Source organism: Centropristis striata, chromosome 19 (assembly GCF_030273125.1).
Source record: "Centropristis striata isolate RG_2023a ecotype Rhode Island chromosome 19, C.striata_1.0, whole genome shotgun sequence".
Classification (NCBI taxonomy): Eukaryota; Metazoa; Chordata; class Actinopteri; order Perciformes; family Serranidae; genus Centropristis; species Centropristis striata.
This window is the reverse complement of record NC_081535.1, coordinates 32,054,907-32,074,141: the sequence shown is the minus strand read 5'-3', so window position 1 is coordinate 32,074,141 and position 19,235 is coordinate 32,054,907. Positions and strand designations below refer to the sequence as shown.

The 19,235-nt window shown below is 44.3% G+C and overlaps 1 protein-coding gene across 2 annotated transcripts; it reads right to left on the bottom strand.

The window, feature by feature from the left end:
* Nucleotides 1–337: 337 nt before the first annotated feature.
* On the bottom strand, nt 338–13,252 carry fer (fer (fps/fes related) tyrosine kinase). 2 transcript variants are annotated; one of them, XM_059357899.1, is made up of 20 exons: nt 13,089–13,252; nt 11,397–11,588; nt 11,066–11,197; nt 10,782–10,955; nt 10,609–10,708; nt 10,342–10,525; nt 10,118–10,255; nt 9,921–10,040; nt 8,769–8,891; nt 8,482–8,683; nt 8,287–8,385; nt 7,185–7,391; nt 6,973–7,095; nt 6,828–6,884; nt 6,573–6,691; nt 6,266–6,360; nt 6,055–6,178; nt 1,984–2,138; nt 1,745–1,867; nt 338–1,659 (listed from the first exon to the last, which is right to left on the bottom strand). In XM_059357899.1, exons 2-20 carry the CDS (start codon nt 11,463–11,465, stop codon nt 1,523–1,525), a joined length of 2,481 nt encoding a protein of 826 aa, XP_059213882.1. In that variant the 5' UTR covers nt 11,466–11,588; nt 13,089–13,252; the 3' UTR covers nt 338–1,522. The 2 variants fall into 2 exon arrangements, with proteins under 2 accessions (XP_059213882.1, XP_059213883.1); XM_059357900.1 differs by having other exon boundaries at nt 7,185–7,388.
* Nucleotides 13,253–19,235: the final 5,983 nt, after the last annotated feature.

Below are 19,235 nucleotides of genomic sequence, written 5' to 3'. Positions count from 1 at the left end.
TGAAACAATGATCACTTGATATTAATGAATTAGTTTATCTATTGACGGGAGCTGAATCCGTCTGACGGGTCATTATCATTTTTATCATTTAAGTCGGAAACTGAAGGAGTTTAAATAACATGAAATAACCCGATATGTTTTGATCCAAACATGTTGGTAGAAATATTCTGTTCCATAGAACAATAACAGAAGAGACAGATTTACTTTAATAATGCTATGATTATTACAATCCAGCTCTAAATTCTTAAAATTAATCCAAAGCATAAAAAAGCTTTATTCAATTTTTTTTTTTCAAGTTAAATCGTGTTAAAATATTTCCATTGGAAATAATTTGATTAAGTGACATGTGAGGCTTGTTTGTATGATTTTATTTTCATAATAAATGCTACGATAACATTTTTATAAAGTCACAAATATAAAAGACAAACAAACGATTAGTGTTAAATGTAAAAACATCTGAATTATTTACAGCGACAGCAGAGCTCTGACATCACAGTCCAGGAAGTGAGGCTGACCAATCAGGACTCTCCATTCATACACATACATGTTTTTACATGTTTATATTAAACTTTTTTTTGTTTCAGTTACCATGACAACCAGGAAACATGTAAGTGCTCAGTTTGAGCTTGTTTCTTTACTTTGGTTTTAAAATAATAAAAAAGTAAATAATTAAATGTTTAAATTTAAAAATGTTATTTAAATAAAGATTTTTTTTGTCATTTCTGATCACTGATTGGTCAAAAACATTTCCTTAGAACACAAAGTGGGCGTGGTCGTTCTGATGATTGACAGCTGGTTTTTCAAAATAAAGGTCATTTTGTAGTTATTTTTATAAAGTTGAGCTGAAGAATAAAAATTATAAAAACATAATAAATAACTGAAACGAGTTTAGTGTCTTTAGTGCTCAAGCTGTCGCCATGGTTACAGTAGTGACAGGTGGAGGGACAGGGGCGGGGCTTAGTGTCTGACCGTCTTGTGATGTCACTCCAGTTGTTTACATTAGTTGATTAAAACAACCGTGACATCACAGCAGTTTCACTTGTCACATGAAGAAAATAATGACATCAGGATGCCGCCGCCCTCGCCACCAGCACACTAACCTGTTAGCATTGTTAGCTTCATCAGCTAGCGCCATGCTAACGTCACTGCCACCTGTAAGTAGTGTTCAAACATTAGCTGCTAAATGCTACATGCTAACGGTCTGCAGCACCGACAGAATTTTACTGTTTTAACTTTTAAGACGCTGATGACATCTCCACCTGCTGACCACGCCCACTTTCAAACAAAATACACTGCTGCTGTTTCTGATGTCATCGATACTTGATGGTGAGGTTGTGATGATGTCATCACTTCATGATGGCGAGGTCGTGTGATAGTGTCATCACTTCTTAATGGCAAGGTCGTGATGATGTCATCACTTCTTGATGGCGAGGTTGTGTGATGATGTCATCACTTCTTGATGGCGGTGAAGTCATGTGATGGTGTCATCACTACTTGATGGTGAGGTTGTGTGATTATGTCATCACTTCTTCTTGATGGCAGCCAGGTCACGCTGCAGCTCGGAGAACTTGGGCCGGTCCTCGGGGTTATACTGCCAGCAACGCTGCATCACTCGGTACACGTCTTCAGGGCAACGCTGAGGGCACGCCATCCTATAACCTGGCAACCAGGAGGAGAGGGGGAGGTCAGATTTGTGTTCTGATTATTGACTGATTGATTGATTGATTGACTGATCATCAGTTACCTTTCTCCACCTGCTCCCGAGCCTGCTGATTGGTCATCCCAGGATACGGACACACCCCCAGACTGAACGTCTCCCATAGCAACACGCCGTAACTCCACACGTCACTGTCAGAGCTATAACGACCTGCAGCCAATCACAGAGCAGAACAGGTCAGCAGCCAATCACAGAGCAGGACAGGTCAGCAGCCAATCAGAGAGCAGGACAGGGCACAGCCAATCACAGAACAGACGGGTAGTTACCGTAGTTAAGAGCCTCTGGGGCGGTCCACTTGATGGGGATCTGTTTGAGTCCAGAAGAAGAATAAATCCCATCGTCCTCCTGACGACTCATCCCGAAGTCCGAGATCTTCAACACACTGCCCTCACCAACCAGACAGTTCCTCGCCGCCAGGTCCCTGAGAGACAGACAGGTCACAGACAGACAGGTGTCAGACAGAGACATTTCATTACATTACATGTCATTTAACTGACTTTTGTCCAAAGCGACTTACAATAAGTGATTAAACCTGATGGTTCTAGCCTCAGACTACAGGAACCAAGAAAGAACAGAACGTTAAGAGCCAACTGTAACTGCTACAGGAGTGCTATACGCTGAAGAAGAGAAGAAACAGAAGAGTAGAGGGGTTTTTTTATTTTGTTTTTTTTTAATATATAGATAGGTGACCATGACTTAATCGAGGTATTGTGGATGAGTAGGTCTTCAGCCTGGGGAGCTCGTTCCACCATTTGGGAGCCAGGACAGAGAAAAGTCTGGAAGAGGTTTTGAAGCGAGTTGACCCACGCAGGATGGGAATCTCCAGCTGTTTGGCTGATGCAGAACGGAGAGGACGGTTAGGAGTGTAGGTTTTGACCAGATCATGGATGTAGGCTGGGCCTTAACCATTAGCAGCGGAGTAGGCCAGAGCTAGAGTCTTGAAGCGTATCAGCCACTGGTAACCAGAGGGAGGAGTGGTGTGGTGTGTGTGAAAGGTTGAGAGGATTGAAGACCAATCGAGCAGCTGCATTCTGAAGGAGTTGTAGAGGTCGAATGGCTTTGGCAGTCAGACCTGCCATGAGGGAGTTGCAGTAGTCCAGGAGTGAGATGACCAGCGCCTGGACCAGGACCTGAGCTGCCTTCTGAGTGAGAAACGGGCAGATTCTCCTGATGTTATGCAGCAAGAATCTGCAGGATCTGGTGGTAGCAGTAATGTTTCTGGTGAGGGACAGTTGATTGTCGAGAGTCACAACAAGGTTTTTATCGGTCTCGGTGGAGGTAACCACTGTGTTCTGGACAGAGATGTGGAGGTCAGTGGTGGGAGAGCCTTTCCCTGGGAGGTAAAGCAGCTCAGTCTTTCCCAGGTTGAGTTGAGGTGGTGTGAGGTAGGGGTGCACCGATCGATCTGCCCCGATTTCCTTAATTTTGCGGAATCTGCGATCGGCCGATTCTTTTACGTCAAACAGATCTTATCTAGCAAGCTTATCTACCTCAATAATAACCCCCCACCGGCGAAGCAGTACTCCCAACTTTGTTGCTAAATTTAGCAACTTTTCAGACCCCTTTAGCAACTATTTTTCAAGAAAAAGACAAATCCAGCGACTCCTTCTTACTTTTTTTAACGAGCTGCTAACGATCCGGAGGCTGGCTTGTTAAGAAGAGCCGCCATTAGCAGCAGTTGGCTACAGCTAGCTCTGTAGCAGTACAGTGTGTATGTGCTGCTGGTGTTCACTTAGCGATCTCTGTTTGTTTACAACAAGCACCGGACACTCTGTGCACAGTTAGCAATGCTGGTTAAATCACGATCACTATGTTTATGATCAGCGGAGAGGCTGTGCATAATTAGCCATGCTGCTTTGTTTTGATCAGCTGCTGACAGTATGCACAGTTAGCGACGGCGAAAACCATACGCCACCTCCGGAGTCTCGTAAATCCATTTGGGCGCTAAATTGTCCCGAAGTGGAAAACCCTCTCCCGTTTGTTTCTTCTTCTACAGCTTGGCATCTAGCCCGCCACACTGTATCATCAAATTATACGCTGCCCCGTGTGGAAGGCACACCAGATTTTTCTTCCAGATATGATGAACTATTCAAATTTTTATGATTTAATGACTATTCAAATATTCGAAAATCAATGCCCATCCATTTAATGACTATTTGAATATTCGAAAATCGATGCCCATCCCTAGTTGTATGTATGTTGTACTATAACGAAACAAAAAAACACTTTATTTATGGTTGCAGTTCTTTTGTTAGTTTGTCCTGTTAATTGTTGCTATTTATTTTAAGTTAAATATTTTATTAACTACCTCAGACATTGTGATTTCCTTTATTTGTTAAAGAAAAATACTGCTGTGTTATTGTTTTTCAATTAAATAAGATTCAAACATTGAAGGTGTATGCTGTGAGTTATAAAAAAAAATCGGTATCGGCCAAAATCAGAATCGGCAGGTCAGGCTTTTTAAAAATCGGTGATCGGCCAGAAAATTGCAATCAGTGCACCCCTAGTGTGAGGACATCCACTGGGATGTCGGTCAGACATGCGGAGATACGTGCTGCTGCCTGTGTTTCGGACTGGGGAAATGAAAGTATTAGCTGGGTGTCGTCAGCATAGCTATGATAGGAGAAGCCGTGCGAGTGGATGAGAGAGCCGAGGGAGTTGGTGTAAACCGAGAAAAAAAGCGGACCAAGGACAGAGCCTTGAGGGGCCCCAGTGATGAGTGGACAGGGTTCTGACACAGAACCTCTCCAAGTCACAAGTCCAAGGGGTTGGAGGAACCAGGAGGTTCATTAAGATGGAGTAGAGCTTCTGTAGGTTGGAGAAAGAGGATTGGATCTTGGTCTGATAGAGTGTTTTTCAGCGGAGATCAATTACAAGAAAGTACAAGAAGTGATTGGTAGTTGCAAAGATCATCAGGGTGTTTAGATTTTTGCCGTTGCCTTTCTGATGCCCTTAGAGAAGCTCTGTTGACATGCACCTAGTCTGACAACCAAGGGGCATGGGCAAATCACGGCTCCTAACAGATCAACAAATGGTGGTCGGTAGCGTAGTGGGTTACGCAGGCGCCCCATGTGTAGAGGCTACAGTCCTCGCTGCAGCTGGCCCCGGTTCGAGTCCCGCATCGGACGGCCCTTTACTGCATGTCATTCCCCTCTCTGTGCCCCCTGTTTCCTGTCTCTCTTCAACTATCCTGTCCATTAAAGGCATGAAAAAGCCCCAAAAAATACATTAAAAAAAAAAAAAAAAAAAAAAACAATAAGGCAAATCAACAGGCTGAGAAAAGGCTAGGGATTACACTACATAGGCTGGTAAAACAGAGAAGCCAAAGAGAGAAAGCCATAGAAACCAAAGTTACAGCAGCACCAACAAGCAATGCACAGAGCAGAGAGAGCACTAACCAGAATGCAGACAGGTGTCAGACAGACTATGGCGTCATATTTGAGTCATAAGTCGCGAGAGCGATAACATCTGCACACGCGCGGATCTCTTTATTTGTTCATGTTAACAACGCCCCTGGACAAGGATATGATAAGAAAGTCTTTAATGTTTGTGGGCTGTCTGAGAAGACTGATGGAAATTAAGACGACCGCCATCCTCTGCTTCAGAGAGACAGCCTGCACCGCTGGACTGCAGCTCTCTGTTCCGTGTCACGGCAAACCCATGGATCTAACACTTTTAACTACTGTATGATCATTTGTATGATATCCATTGTAATAGGCATATAAAAACAGTGTATGTTTTTATTTACAATTTATTATATATTCTAATCCATACTATTATTATTAGTCGTAGTAGTATTTAGATGACAATTAACACCAATAGAAACAAGAACAAGCACTTTTTAACCTTTTCACTACCAGTGATGAAGCAGGGTGTTGTGGTTGTGAACGTCATGAAACAACCGTTGTTGTCGTTTACATGATGCCGTCACTACCACCGAGCTTCCTGTATGTGACGTATGTGACGTATGTGACGCAGAAAACTGAAAAGGCACCCACGTGGAGGGCTGGAAAATGACCAATCATAAGAGGGGCGAGGTCAGCCCAATGTGTCAAAAGTCCTTGCTTTGAGTGAGCAGAGCTTCACCGCGAGCGAGGACGGGGGAGAGAGAGAGCGAGAGCTGAAGAGAGCCAGCACGCACAAAGTAGCTGCACATTGTTGTTGTGCGTGTTGCTGTTTTTTTACTCACATCCTGCCTGACTCTGCTTCACTCGATTGCTGAATATGTGCGCGAAGATCAAACAAGTGCGCACGCTGAGACATCTGTTATATGGCTTATGCGACTTACGACTCAAATATGACGCCATAACAGACAGGTGTCAGACAGACAGGTGTACCTGTGTATACAGTTCTTGCTCTCCAGGTAGGCCATGCCGGCTGCAGCGTCCACAGAGAATCGAACCAGCTGCTTCGTCTTCAACTCGTCCTTCTTCTTCCTCAGGAAGGACAGGAAGTCTCCACCTGACAGACGGGGACACAGACCAATCATAGAACAGCTGCTACTTACTGACCAAAGAAAAACAGCAGAGGACAATAAGATCAACCCACCAGGAACCAGCTCCATGACGATGTAGATGGGCTGTCGCTGCGTACAAACACCAATCAGCTTCACGATGTTGGGGTGGTCGTACTGCTTCAGGATCCTACAGCCAATCACAGACAGGCGGCGTCAGACACCAGTCGATGGATGTATTGATGTGTCGATTAATGGATGTATTGATGTGTCGATGGATGTATTAATGTGTCGATTAATGGATGTATTGATGTGTCGATGGATGTATTAATGTGTTGATTAATGGATGTATTGATTCGTCGATTAATGGATGTATTGATGGATGTATTGGTGGATGCTGACCTGGCCTCAGACAGGAACCTGATCTTCAGCTCTGGGGGTAAATCTTCTTTACATGTTTTGACGGCGACCGGCGTTTTGTCTCGCTGCAGCGTGCCTTTGAACACCTCGCCAAAGTTACCCTGGCAACCAGTAGAGGACGGGGCATGATGGGACATGGAGGCAGAGAGAGACAGCACGGTGAGAGCATGTTTAACCGGAACAAACCCAAACAGAAAACAGTACAGAACTGTGAAGTAAAACAGGAAGTGAGGTCACCTTTCCCAGCAGCTCGCCCAACGCCACATCCTCGTGGTTCAGGATCCATTTCTTATCCTGCACAACAACACATGCAGTATATGAAGAAGATGTACATGTCATAGTGATGTGTATGTGTACATACATGTATATATATTGTGTTTACCTTGATGACGGGGTTGAGCAGCACGACTCCAGACTTCTTGGTGATCACCTGTTTGCTGGAGAAATGATGCTCGATGAGCTGAGGGATGGTGGAGAAGCCCGTCCCTTCAAAGCGGTACTGACTCTACCGGAGAGAAAGAGAGAGAGACGACTCAGGTAAATATTTACCTGTAATATTAGCTGCATTAAATATAAATGTGTGTGTCTACGTACGTCGGCGTACTGGATGATGAAGTGCCGTCTCTGCTCGTCAGAAAACACAGACAGGACGTACTCTCCCGGTTTACCGTGACTCTCTCTCACCAGAAAGTCTCCCTGTTGCCGTAATAACTCCTGAGCCTCAGTTCGGGGGATGGCACCGTGGTACCACTCCTGCTCTGCCAGGGGGCGCTCCGAGGTCGGGATCACATCAAAGAACTGCTACACAGAGACAAACAAACAGACACACACCTCAGCTTCAGCTCATTTTAACTCTTGTGTACTCCTCGCGTCGACTATACACCCATCCTCCTCAGGGGTCAAAAATGACCCCATGACACAAGACTGTATTTAGGACATGTAGAAAAAAAATTACCATATCATGACCAAAAATGTATATATAATTTTAATATTTTTTTCATTATAATTTGTAAGTTTTAGTCAAATATACAAAATTAGGGCCTAATTTTCAAGTTTGACTGTGTGTGCATGCATACATGCATTTGTGCTTGTGAGTGTGTGTTTGTGTGTCCTTGTGAGAACATATGTACCTGTGAGTGTGTTTGTCTGAGTGTGTGTGTGTGTGTGTGTGTGTGTGTGTGTGTGTGTGTGTGTGTGTGTGTGTGTGTGTGTGAGTTTGTGAGTGTTTGAACGTGTCTTAATATGCATAATTGACAATATGTGCAAATACACGTTTTGACCTCAACCTCTTGCTTGCTGTCCTCCTCAGCCAGATTTATAAAAAAGGTGAAAAATCATTTTTTCTACACGTCTTAAAACAAGTCTAATCTCCTGGGGTCCTTTTTGACCCCTGAGGAGCATGGGTGTGTTTTTTATTTTTATTTTTGCTGACATCCAAAAATGAACAATGCTTTCAAAACATAAGATTCACTAAAAGTTGGCATAACCTACTCAGTACATTCCCATCAAGAAATGATTATTCCCTATATTAACATATTTAATCTATATTAATCGTATGCTGAAATTGATTTGGGGTCAAAAAGGACCTCAGGACTACAGGAGGGTTTAAACTATGACTACAAATACAGGTGAGACAGACAGGTGAGAGGTGAGACAGATATAGGTGAGAGGTTAGACAGGTGGCAGATGACCTCACCGAGGTGGAGGAGCCTAGCATGGCTTTAGGAGATCGAATCATTCCAGCCAGAGAGTGACGAAGAGTGTCGAACCGAGAACTCTTCTCCTTCGTTTTATCCTGGAGGGAGAGAGAGAAAGTAGCTGTTTAAATGCTCTGGTTTTAAAGGGCAACAGTGAGATCAGATTTGACTAATAATCAATAATTGATAATTACGGTGGATCCGATGGAGCGGGCGTCATCCTCGTACGGCAGCGCTGGGGGAGGCGGCGGTGGGGGCGGGGAGGCAGCGGCGGCAGCCATCTTGGCGTCCAGCAGGGCCTTCTGGGAGGCGAGGCGGGCCTCAGAGCCGCGTAGCGACTGGACGGCATGATGGAGCTCCAGGAGAGACAGTTTCTGACTGAGCAGCAGGACGCAGCTGAGGGAGAGACAGACAGTCAGAGAGACAGACAGTCACAGAGAGAGACAGGCTTCTTCTCTCAGTTTATTTGTCTTTGACTCACTCGCTCTTCCTCTCTGCGCTCTGCTGACTCGTCTGGATTTTGGCGCCGAGGTCTTCGGCCAACGCCTCCTTCGTCCTCAGATTCTGCTGAGTCAGCGACAGCTCCTCCGTCGCTGACGACAACCTGCAAAACAACAGAAGAAAATCTACCAACAAACACAGGAAACAACTATAAAACGTTTCTGATGTCACAGGAAAGTCCTGTAGTTTAAAACATCTTCCCGTTGTCCAACAACCAGCTCCTCCTGGACCCCAAACTGTCTCAGACCAGCTGAGATATGTCCTCTCTAACAGGAGGTCCAGGGTCCCCATAAGTAGGATCTCTAAGGCTGAGACCAGACCCCCTACAGAGGAAACCCTAACCCACTCACAGGGGGCAGTGCCTCTCTGTGACCACAGAGGGCAGTACCTTCACACTTGGCTGCAAACCGCTCTGGTGAGCAGAAGGTCTGATTAAACCAACGGACCCACCTCATCTACAAAGAGACCAAACCCTCCTCCCCCCGGCTGCTCCTTCTGGTCCTGTCCATGAATCACTTACAGGATCAGAGTCCATGGACAGTTCTGACTGAGAACCTGAGGATCCTGACACCGCTCTTGCTGAGGTTCTACAAACACCGCACAGATTTTATAAACAACCCTGGTGATGATTGTTTCAACATGATGATTGTTTCAGCCAATCCATGACGAGCACAGAAGTCCAAGAATAACCTGTTTTTGATCGAGGCGGTCGGAAGGTCGGTGCCTAATCTGAAACCAGTTCTTGGCATTGGACAACCAAGGAACCGGCTCTCTGATGCAGCTCTGGAGTAGTTCCAGAGCTGCATCAACTCCCTGCTGGTCTCCAACAACCAAGGTCGGGGCCTGGGGGCGGGGCTATCTGACCAACAGGACCAACTGAAACATGTAGTCCAGCCCCTCAAGGAGGGTTCAGAACCTGACGTTATCTAATATGTGTTGCTCTGCCTCCCCTGAGCCGGTCTACCACTCAGGGGTCAGCACACCTGGGGCCCCACCTTGGCCTACCACCTGCCCTCAATGCCTGTTCCTGCCTGTCCAGGCCCTGTGGGACAGGTCTCAGCAGGTCCCCTCCCAGGTCTGGCTCCAGAGGAGCTGATTCTACAGGGTCAGGTGAAGTTGTGCAGTAGCTCACATGGCCTGCAGCGTGTCGGCTGTCAGCGTGTTCCAGAGGATCTCATTGGCCGGCAGGTTGTCTGTCTCGTCCAACAGAGACGAATCGAACTCCACACTCACCTCAGGAGTCTCCGGAGACCTGAGAGGGACAGACACGGTTAACACGGCAACCATGACAGAGACCGACACGGCAAACCACTGTGGCGGTTCTCTGACCTGTAGGCGTCGATGAAGTGCTGATACTCTGCCAGCGGGTCGATCTGCTCCACAGCTGCCGAGATCTCCTGATGAACCTTCACGATCTCCTCCGTCAGCAGGCTGCTGATCTCACAGTACTCCTCTAGGATACTCTTACTGCAGTAATACACAGAAACACATCTCACAGTACTCCTCCAGGATACTTTTACTATGTGTGGGCGTGTTGGCGCTGTGTGACTCACAGGGCGAGCGTCATGTCCTCCTGCATCCTCTGCAGAGCGTCGAGCAGCGCGGGCGCCGTGTGGCGGCGGTGTTCGTCTTGCTGCGTTCGAGCGCCGCACACCGCCAACACGTACTGGTTGTGAAGGTTGTGGAGCTTCGCCGTGGCTTTGTCGTAACGCTCCCGGGCACGTTCTGCCTCCCGGCCTGTGATTGGACGAGAGCGGTTCAAGACGTTCAATAACATTTCAGGATTTTTAAAATGTACAAAGTAGAAGATGGCTGTGAACCTTTGGACAACGCCTCTCTGTACTTGTCTTTGGCGTTGTTGGCGTCACGGCTCAGCTGACGGTACGTCGCCTTCAGTTTGTCCAGGTCACTCCTGGTTACCTGGCAACAACACCAACAGGTTATGAGCAGGAAGCCCTCGCCGGCAGTGACGCACACACATTACCCAGATCACCTTGTGGTTGTGGCTCTCCAGCTGCTGGTGGAGACTCTGGTAGCTCTTCTTCACCTGCTGCTTGTCTCGGATCAGCGTGGCGAGTCGGTGCAGAGGACCCGAGTTCAGGTCGTCAGCGTGACTCCTCATGACTCGACCCAGAGCCTCGGTCTGCCGGATCACCTGAGACCAGGACTGACACACACACACACAAACGGTTTTATTCACGCTTTAAGCGCAGCGTCCCAACTTAGCGGCTGTTACGGAGCAGTCAGGTGTGTTCAGGTGCGTTCAAGCGTGTTCACCTTGCTCACAGTGCTGACATAATCAGCTGCTTCCTGTTTCTCTGTTTGCTGAGTCATGCTGAGCAGCAGAGCAGCGTACTCCTTATCGCTCCGCACGCGCAGAGTCATGAAGCGCTTCACTGTCTCCAGCAGCTAGAGGGCGACACACACAGTCATTAAACAAATACACACACACACACACAAACACACACACACACACACTGTACAGCAGCCTGCAGCAAAGGTCACACCAACACACAGGCCTCAAACACACAATATAATTCTCCCTGCAGAAACACACAGGAAGTGCTGATCAGCAGACTCCTATCAGAATAAAAGCACAGTGCTGTACCTTTAACTCCCAGTCCTGCAGCTTCAGTAATCCCTCGTGCGAATTCCTCAGGTCCCGACCGAACCCCATCCTGATCACACTCACTCACACACACACACACACACACACAAACACAGAGACAAACACACACACACACACACACACACAGTCTCTCTAACGGCGAGGGCGAGCGGGGAATGAAACCATGGTCGTCTGTGGAGAGAGAGAGAACACACTGAGATATACACGCGTGCAGCTCGATTCACCTCAGGACAAGACAAGTGACAGGAGACAGGGACTAGGATGCAGTCAGGGACTAGGAGGCAGAGACAAGAAGACAGCCAAAGACTAGGAGACAGACAGGGACCAGGAGTCACAGTCAGGGACTAGGAGACACAGCCAAGAGGCTAGGAGACAGAGAGGGACTAGGAGACACAGTCAGGGACTAGGAGACAGGCAGGGACTAGGAGACATGCAGGGACTAGGAGACAAACAGGGACTATGAGACGGTCAGGGACTATGAGACGGTCAGGGAGTAGGAGACAAAGTTAAAGACTAGGAGACAGACAGGGACTAGGAGTTACAGTTGAGGACTAGGAGACCCAGTCGGGGACTAGGAGACAGTCGGGGACTAGGAGACAGTCAGGGACTAGCAGACAGACAAGGATGCAGTCAGGGACTAGGAGGCAGAGACAAGAAGACAGCCAAAGACTAGGAGACAGACAGGGACCAGGAGTCACAGTCAGGGACAAGGAGACACAGTCAAGAGGCTAGGAGACAGACAGGGACTAGGAGACAGAGAGGGACTAGGAGACAGAGAGGGACTAGGAGACACAGTCAGGGACTAGGAGATACAGTCAGGGACTAGGAGACGGTCAGGGAGTAGGAGACAAAGTTAAAGACTAGGAGACAGACAGGGACTAGGAGTCACAGTTGAGGACTAGGAGACCCAGTCGGGGACTAGGAGACACAGTCAGGGACTAGGAGACAGTCAGGGACTAGGAGACAGTCAGGGACTAGCAGACAGACTAGGAGACAGTCAGGGACTAGCAGGCAGACTAGGAAACAGTCAGGGACTAGGAGACAGTCAGGGACCAGCAGACAGACTAGGAGACCGCCGGGGACTAGGAGACAGTCAGGGATCAGGAGACAGACAGAGACTAGGAGAGACAGTCAGGGACTAGGAGAGGCAGTCGGGGACTAGGAGACAGTCAGGGACTAGGGGAGACAGTCAGAGACTAGGAGACAATCGGGGACTAGGAGACAGTCAGATTTTAGTGAGTTTTTTAGAACCCGTTTCTGTAAAACATTAACTCGGGGCTGTAAATGTAGAAACAAACATTTTCTTTCTTTCAGACTTTACAGAAACTTAAACTTCACAAATTAAGCGTGCCGTTAACGCCTCTAACAGAACTGAAGCTAGGCGAACATTAGCCGCTCTTTCCCATTAAAACTAATGCAAACTGAAGCTAGCATGCTAATAGACTAACGGCAGCTCTGAAGTTTCCATCGGAAGTGAAGCTAACAGGCTAACAGACAACTTTAAAACTGCATCACAACAAACAAACAAGTAAACAACCGGAGCGGAGGGGAGTCTGTTTGTTTGTTTGTTTGTTTTTCTGCCGTTTCTCCGGTAAACACCGACCAGATGAAGCCGCCGCAGTAGCAGGAGGAGCGGCTGTTTTTACTGGTTTTTCAGTCGCTGTAACTCACCGTGAAGCGGGTTGATTCGGCCGCAGACTCGCTGTCCGGTCACCGCGGCCCTCTGCCGTCCTCCGCCGGGCTCATTCCCTCCTCTTCTCCGCGGTTTTCTCCTCCGTTTCACCGGTTTCTTCTCCGGTCGTCCGGCTACAGAGCTAAACAGGCTAACGGCTAACAGGGAGGGGCTTCCGCCGGAAACGGAAACGTGGGCAAAGGGGGGGGGGCGTCTGTATTGTCTTTTTATTAAACAACATTAAACATTAATATTTAATTATTATATTACATATTAATTCAAAAAAATAACTTCTAGTTAAGAAACAAATATTTAAAAAAACAAAACATTGATATTTAACATCATATTGTAAATAATATTTAACATATTCAAAATGTATACTTATAGAAGGTAAAATATTTAATCTTTTATACATTATTTTCTCACATTAAAATCTAGTAAATAATGCAAAACAAATATATGTATATAAATAATAAATTATTAATTTCATACAAAAAAAGTTACCAAAATTGAAATAAGAAGAAAATAGAATCCATAAAATCCATAACATCAGATGGAAAAGAAAAGCCAATAAAAATGAAATTAAAAATATTGTGAATATAATAAGTAGGTGAAATAAACCAAATAACTACATTTCCCATCATTTAAGAGGACAGATGGGCAGGACTTTACAACATGTTATTTTTTTGTTACATTTTTTAAATATGTTATAAATTTACTGAAATTTACAGAAGGTAATTATTCAATGGTGATATTTACATTAACGGCTATATGGTTGTAAGATCCAGCCAATAGGAGTCATGTGGGCGGGGCCTGGGTTCGACGTGGTCTGTATGTGGGCGTGGTCTATGGGCGTGTAGGTGCGATCTGTGGTAGAGTGGGCGGGGCCTGGAGCAAGCAGGCTGACAGTTTCTGTCCAACTGGTTTCTGACGCGTTTCCTGAAAGTCCTGCTGCATCTCGCACTCTGAAACAAATCTTTTCACTGATTTGATATGAGATACATTAAAATTATTTTAAATAAAATTATTTAAAACCAAATATACCAATTAGTATAACTGCATATAACAGAAAAGTAACCACACATTTTCTCAGTTGGTAGAGTGGGTGCCCATTGATCGGAATCCCGGTGGCTCTATTCCAGACCATAGAACCCTACGTGTATCCTACAAGTATCCTTATACCTTAAAGGGAAAGAGAGAGAGAGAAAGAGAGAAGGGGGGATAGAGGAGAGGGAGAGAGAGAGAGAGAGAGAGAGAGGGAGTGTCAGCAGGTAGAACAGGTTTGGGCGAGGCGGTCGAGTGAGCTTCACAAGCACAGTGTAAAGGAGAGCGAGATTCAGACCTGATTCTTTTCTTCAGTTTGTGACTTTACTTAAACTGTGAGTGTCTGACGGCAGAGAACAAGAAGAAACAGGAGAACACAGAAGAAGAAGAAGAAGAAGAAGAAGGAGAAGAAGAAGAAGAAGAAGAAGAAGGAGGAGGAGGAGGAGCTGTGGACAGGTGTGGACAGGTGAGTCAATATCAAAATGATCTATGTGTTGTTCTATGTGTTGTTACATATGTTCTTTGTTATTCTCTGTGTTCTATGTGTTTTTCTATATGTTCTGTGTTGTTCTTTGTGTTCTGTGTTGCTGTACGTGTTCTATATGTTGTTTGATGTGTTCTATGTGTGCAATGTATTCTCTATGTTGTTCAATATGTTCTATGTGTTGTTCTATGTGTTCTGTGTTGTTCTGTGTTGTTATATGTGTTGTCATATGTATTCTATGTGTTCTTTGTGTTGTTCTATGTGTTCTGTGTGTTGTTCTATGTGTTCTATGTGTTCCATGTGTTCTATGTGTTGTTCTATGTGTTCTAGGTTTTGTTTTATGTGTTCTATGTGTTGTTTTATGTGTTCTATGTGTTGAGATATGTGTTCTATGTGTTTTATGTGTTGTTTTACATAGTCACATTTTTGTAGTCTCTTTCACTATAGTCTCATTCACTGTAGTCTCATTTATTCACTGTAGTCTCATTCACTGTAGTCTCATTTATTCACTGTAGTCTCATTCACTGTAGTCTCATCCACTGCAGTCTCATCCACTGTAATCTCATTCACTGTTGTCTCATTCAGTCACTGTAGTCTCATTCACTGTAGTCTCATCCACTGCAGTCTCATCCACTGTAATCTCATTCACTGTTGTCTCATTCAGTCACTGTAGTCTCATTCACTGTAGTCTCATCCACTGTAGTCTTATCCACTATAGTTTTATCCACTGTAGGCTCATTCGGTCACTGTAGTCCCATCCACTGTAATCTCATTCAGTCACTATACTCTCATTCATTGTCGTCTCATTCAGTCACTTTAGTCACACTCACTGTAGTCTTATCCACTATAGTCTCATTCAGTCACTGTAGTCTCATCCACTGTAGTCTCATTCACTGTAGTTTGAGTTTGAGTTTATTTATTTAAAACAGGGACAATACATATTAATGAATATATACATGTTAATATGCAAGATTATAGCCAACAGCTAATTTCCATCTTTAGTCCCTTTGGCAGGTTGATGTCAATACCATGAGACAATAAAATCAATAAAACAACGGTAACAACAAATAGAACAGTTGGCCTTCATGGCCAGAATGAGCAGGAGGAGAGAGAACCTTGAGAGAGAGTCCTTGAGAACACAATTGAACAGAAAATAAAAATAAAAGCAAGAACAATGAAAAGTATAGTGGATCATGGAATATATAGGCCAAGGGTCAGGGGACCATATGTATTTCACTAGTGTTAAACGCTACGTTTACGTATCAAAGGGCTGATTAAAGTGCAGAGTGCTGAAGTGTTAAATTGTTAAAGTGTTAGGTGCGTAATTATATTGCAGATTGCCCGAGTCCCATTCATTGTAGTCTCATCCACTGTAGTCTCATTCACCTCATTTATTGTAGTCTCATTCATTCACTGTAGTCTCATTCAGTCACTGTAGTCTCATCCACTGTAATCTCATTCAGTCACTGTAGTCTCATCCACTGTAGTCTCATCCACTGTAGTCTCATTCATTCACTTTTGCCTCATCCACTGTAGTCTCATTCATTCACTGTTGCCTCATCCACTGTAGTCTCATTCATTCACTGTTGTCTCATCCACTGTAGTCTCATTCATTCACTGTAGTCTCATTCACTGTAGTCTCATCCACTGTAATCACATTCAGTCACTGTAGTCTCATTCACTGTAGTCTCATCCAGTCACTGTAGTTTCATTCAGTCACTGTAGTCTCATCAACTGTAGTCCCGTTCAGTCACTGTAGTCTCATCCATTCACTGTAGTTGCATCCACTGTAGTATCATTCAGTCACTGTAGTATCATCCACTGTAGTCTCATTCACTGTAGCTCCTCTCTATCCATCAGTTATTCATTGGTTATTGCTGGCGTGTTGTGGTGAATTGTTGGCGTGTTGTGGTGAATGGCTAGCATGTTGTGGTGAATTGCTGGCGTGTTGTGTGAATTGCTGGCGTGTTGTGGTGAATTGCTGGTGTGTTGTGTGAATTTCTGGCGTGTTGTGGTGAATTGATGGCGTGTTGTGTGAATTGCTGGTGTGTTGTGGTGAATTACTGGTGTGGTTTGCACTTCAGGGCCACCGTAGATTCCTTTTCCCTTTTCATGCTCTTCTCATGACTCCCTCAGAACCTGACATTCTGGTGATGGATCTTTTACCATTTTTGTTTTAAATGTAATTGTTTTGGCCTCATGGCATCATTCTCCTCTGTGATGAACTTCTCTGTTCAGTTGTTTTTAAAAGGTGCCATATATATAAAATTATTATTATAAGACGGTGGTGTCGTTGCTCTTCTATGTGGAGTTTGAGGCTCTTCTATGTGGAGTTCCCATGTTTTCCTTGTGTCAGTGTGGGCTATCTCTGGCTACGGATTCTCCGGCTTCCTCCCACAGTCCAAAAACATGCACTTAGGTGACTCTAAATGTCTCCTAGGAGTGAATGAGAGCGTGATTGTCGCACTGTGACAGTCTCACCTGTTCAGGTGGATCCGCCTCTCGTCCCGCGGCCCGGGGAGGAGAACCGATGAATTATTAACCCTTTTGTGTCTTTCTGTCCTCCTCAGAGCTCCCGCTGCAACTGATTGGTTGGTTGACCGTCTTTAGCTCCGCCTTCCTGTGACACGACATCATGGCATCAAAAATCAACGTCTCCCTTGACAACCCGTATAGTAATGTGACCATCCCACGGGCTAAGCTCCGCCCCTCCGATGACGGCTCCATGGTGATAGCCAATCCTGGAGCTCTAAACAGCGAAGGGAACCCGTATGCCGCGGCGAGCTCCGCCCCCCCACCGTACGTGGTAAAGGAGGCGGGAGGGGGCGAGGAGGAGCAGGGGGGGAGGTGCCGCGCCTGCTGCATCCGCTGCAGGAGGAAGTGACGTCACGGCGGCGGGAGGGCGCTGATGATGTTTCCTTCTTTCACTGAGGAGACGCGGAAGGAGACACGGAAGGAGACGAGGAGGGAGACGAGGAAGGACACGAAGAAGTAGCTGAGGAGATGAAGAAGAAGAAATAAAGGACAGGAAGTTAAAGTTGTTTGAAGTTTTTAAAATTGACCGAAAAACAAAAAATATAATGTAATTTATTATTATTATTATTATTATTAGGGACCGAGCACTAACGGTGCGAGGACCCTATTGTAATTGGTCCGTCTATTATTATTATTATTCCGGAATTGAAATCGCCTTTTTGAGGCCTTTATCATATTCAAAAACTCACCAATTTTAGAATATACATAAATCTCCACTGAAAATTACATATTCTAGTTATTATTATTATTATTATTATTATTATTATTATTATTATTATTATTAATAATAATAATCATAATTATGATTATTATTATTATAGTAATAAATATGATAATAATGATAATAATAATAATTAATGATGATGATAATAAGAACAACAACAACAATAATAATATTATTATTATTATAATAAACAGGATGATTGATGAGCTTTAAAAGGTGGATCAATAAAGTGATCGATCAGGAGAACAGATCAGAGATTAATTCATACGTTTAATTATTATTATTTTATTTTTAACACATTGTTTCAAGGAGTTATAAACAAATCTTTATTATAATTACTTTAATTATGATTATTCATATGAATAGTTATGATAATATACATGTCTAAATATTGATTATTGGTTTATTATGGGAAGATGAATGAAAATATTTAAATGAACAACCCGTATAAACTTTATACTTGTTGTGGATTTTATTCATATTTACTGAGATATCAAATATAAAAATGATCAAATATTCTGCTGACGAACAACTTTTGGGAAAATGTTTTTGTATTTTACATTTTATATTTTATCCAGTTTTTCCTTATTTTCATTTCCAGAAAGTATTTATATTTTTTCACAACAATGATTTTGAACATTTTGGTATGAAGGAGTTTTAAAGTATAAATGCAGAAAATGTGAAACTCTTTGTTGATGTAATAAAAACGATGAAAAGTATTAACGAGTTTGTGTCCATTATTAGGGCCACGGGGCAATCGCACCGAGCACTGGTCCCATACAGCAATAGTTGTAAGGACCAGTGCTCCACAGTATAACAACAGTATAACAATAGTTGTTATACTGTGGATTTTTTCTTCTTCCTCTTTCGGACGCAATTTCGTCCTGCAAATTATATATCAAAACGTGCGGTTTGATCGGGATCAGTGTACTATTACTTTTCTCTACGGAATACGATTTTTTCGAAAAACTGCCCAGAATTTTGCATTGAAATGAATGGGATGGCCGGAAAAAAATGAGCAAAAAAGAACAATAATTGGAGATCAGTAGACACAAGTCTTGTGTATCAGTGTATTAATCCACGTTTCGATAGGTCATAGTTTTTTATCAATCCCTGTTCAATGACCATGATCATTTTTTGAGAAATTCTGAGATTATAATGGGTGTGTATTGCATGGAATGTTCTCGTCACAGTGTGTGACATCATCGCCAGAGTGTAGAGGGAGAGAAAAAACTGTCAAAAAATAAATTTGAAAACTGCGCTCCAGGCCGCAAATTCCACTCTACAGAAATAATTTATACATAGAAACGTAGGAAAATTTGTCTTTTCACTCACAATCCTCTGGTAAAGCTGTCAGAG

Coding starts and splice junctions, on each gene's coding strand:
- fer (XM_059357899.1), bottom strand. CDS start 11,465: ATGGGGTTCGGTCGGGACCTGAGGAATTCGCACGAGGGATTACTGAAG. Junction 6,179..6,265: donor CGTCATGGAGCTGGTTCCTG/GTGGGTTGATCT, acceptor CCCGTCTGTCAG/GTGGAGACTTCCTGTCCTTC. Junction 1,660..1,744: donor TCGGGAGCAGGTGGAGAAAG/GTAACTGATGAT, acceptor CCTGGTTGCCAG/GTTATAGGATGGCGTGCCCT.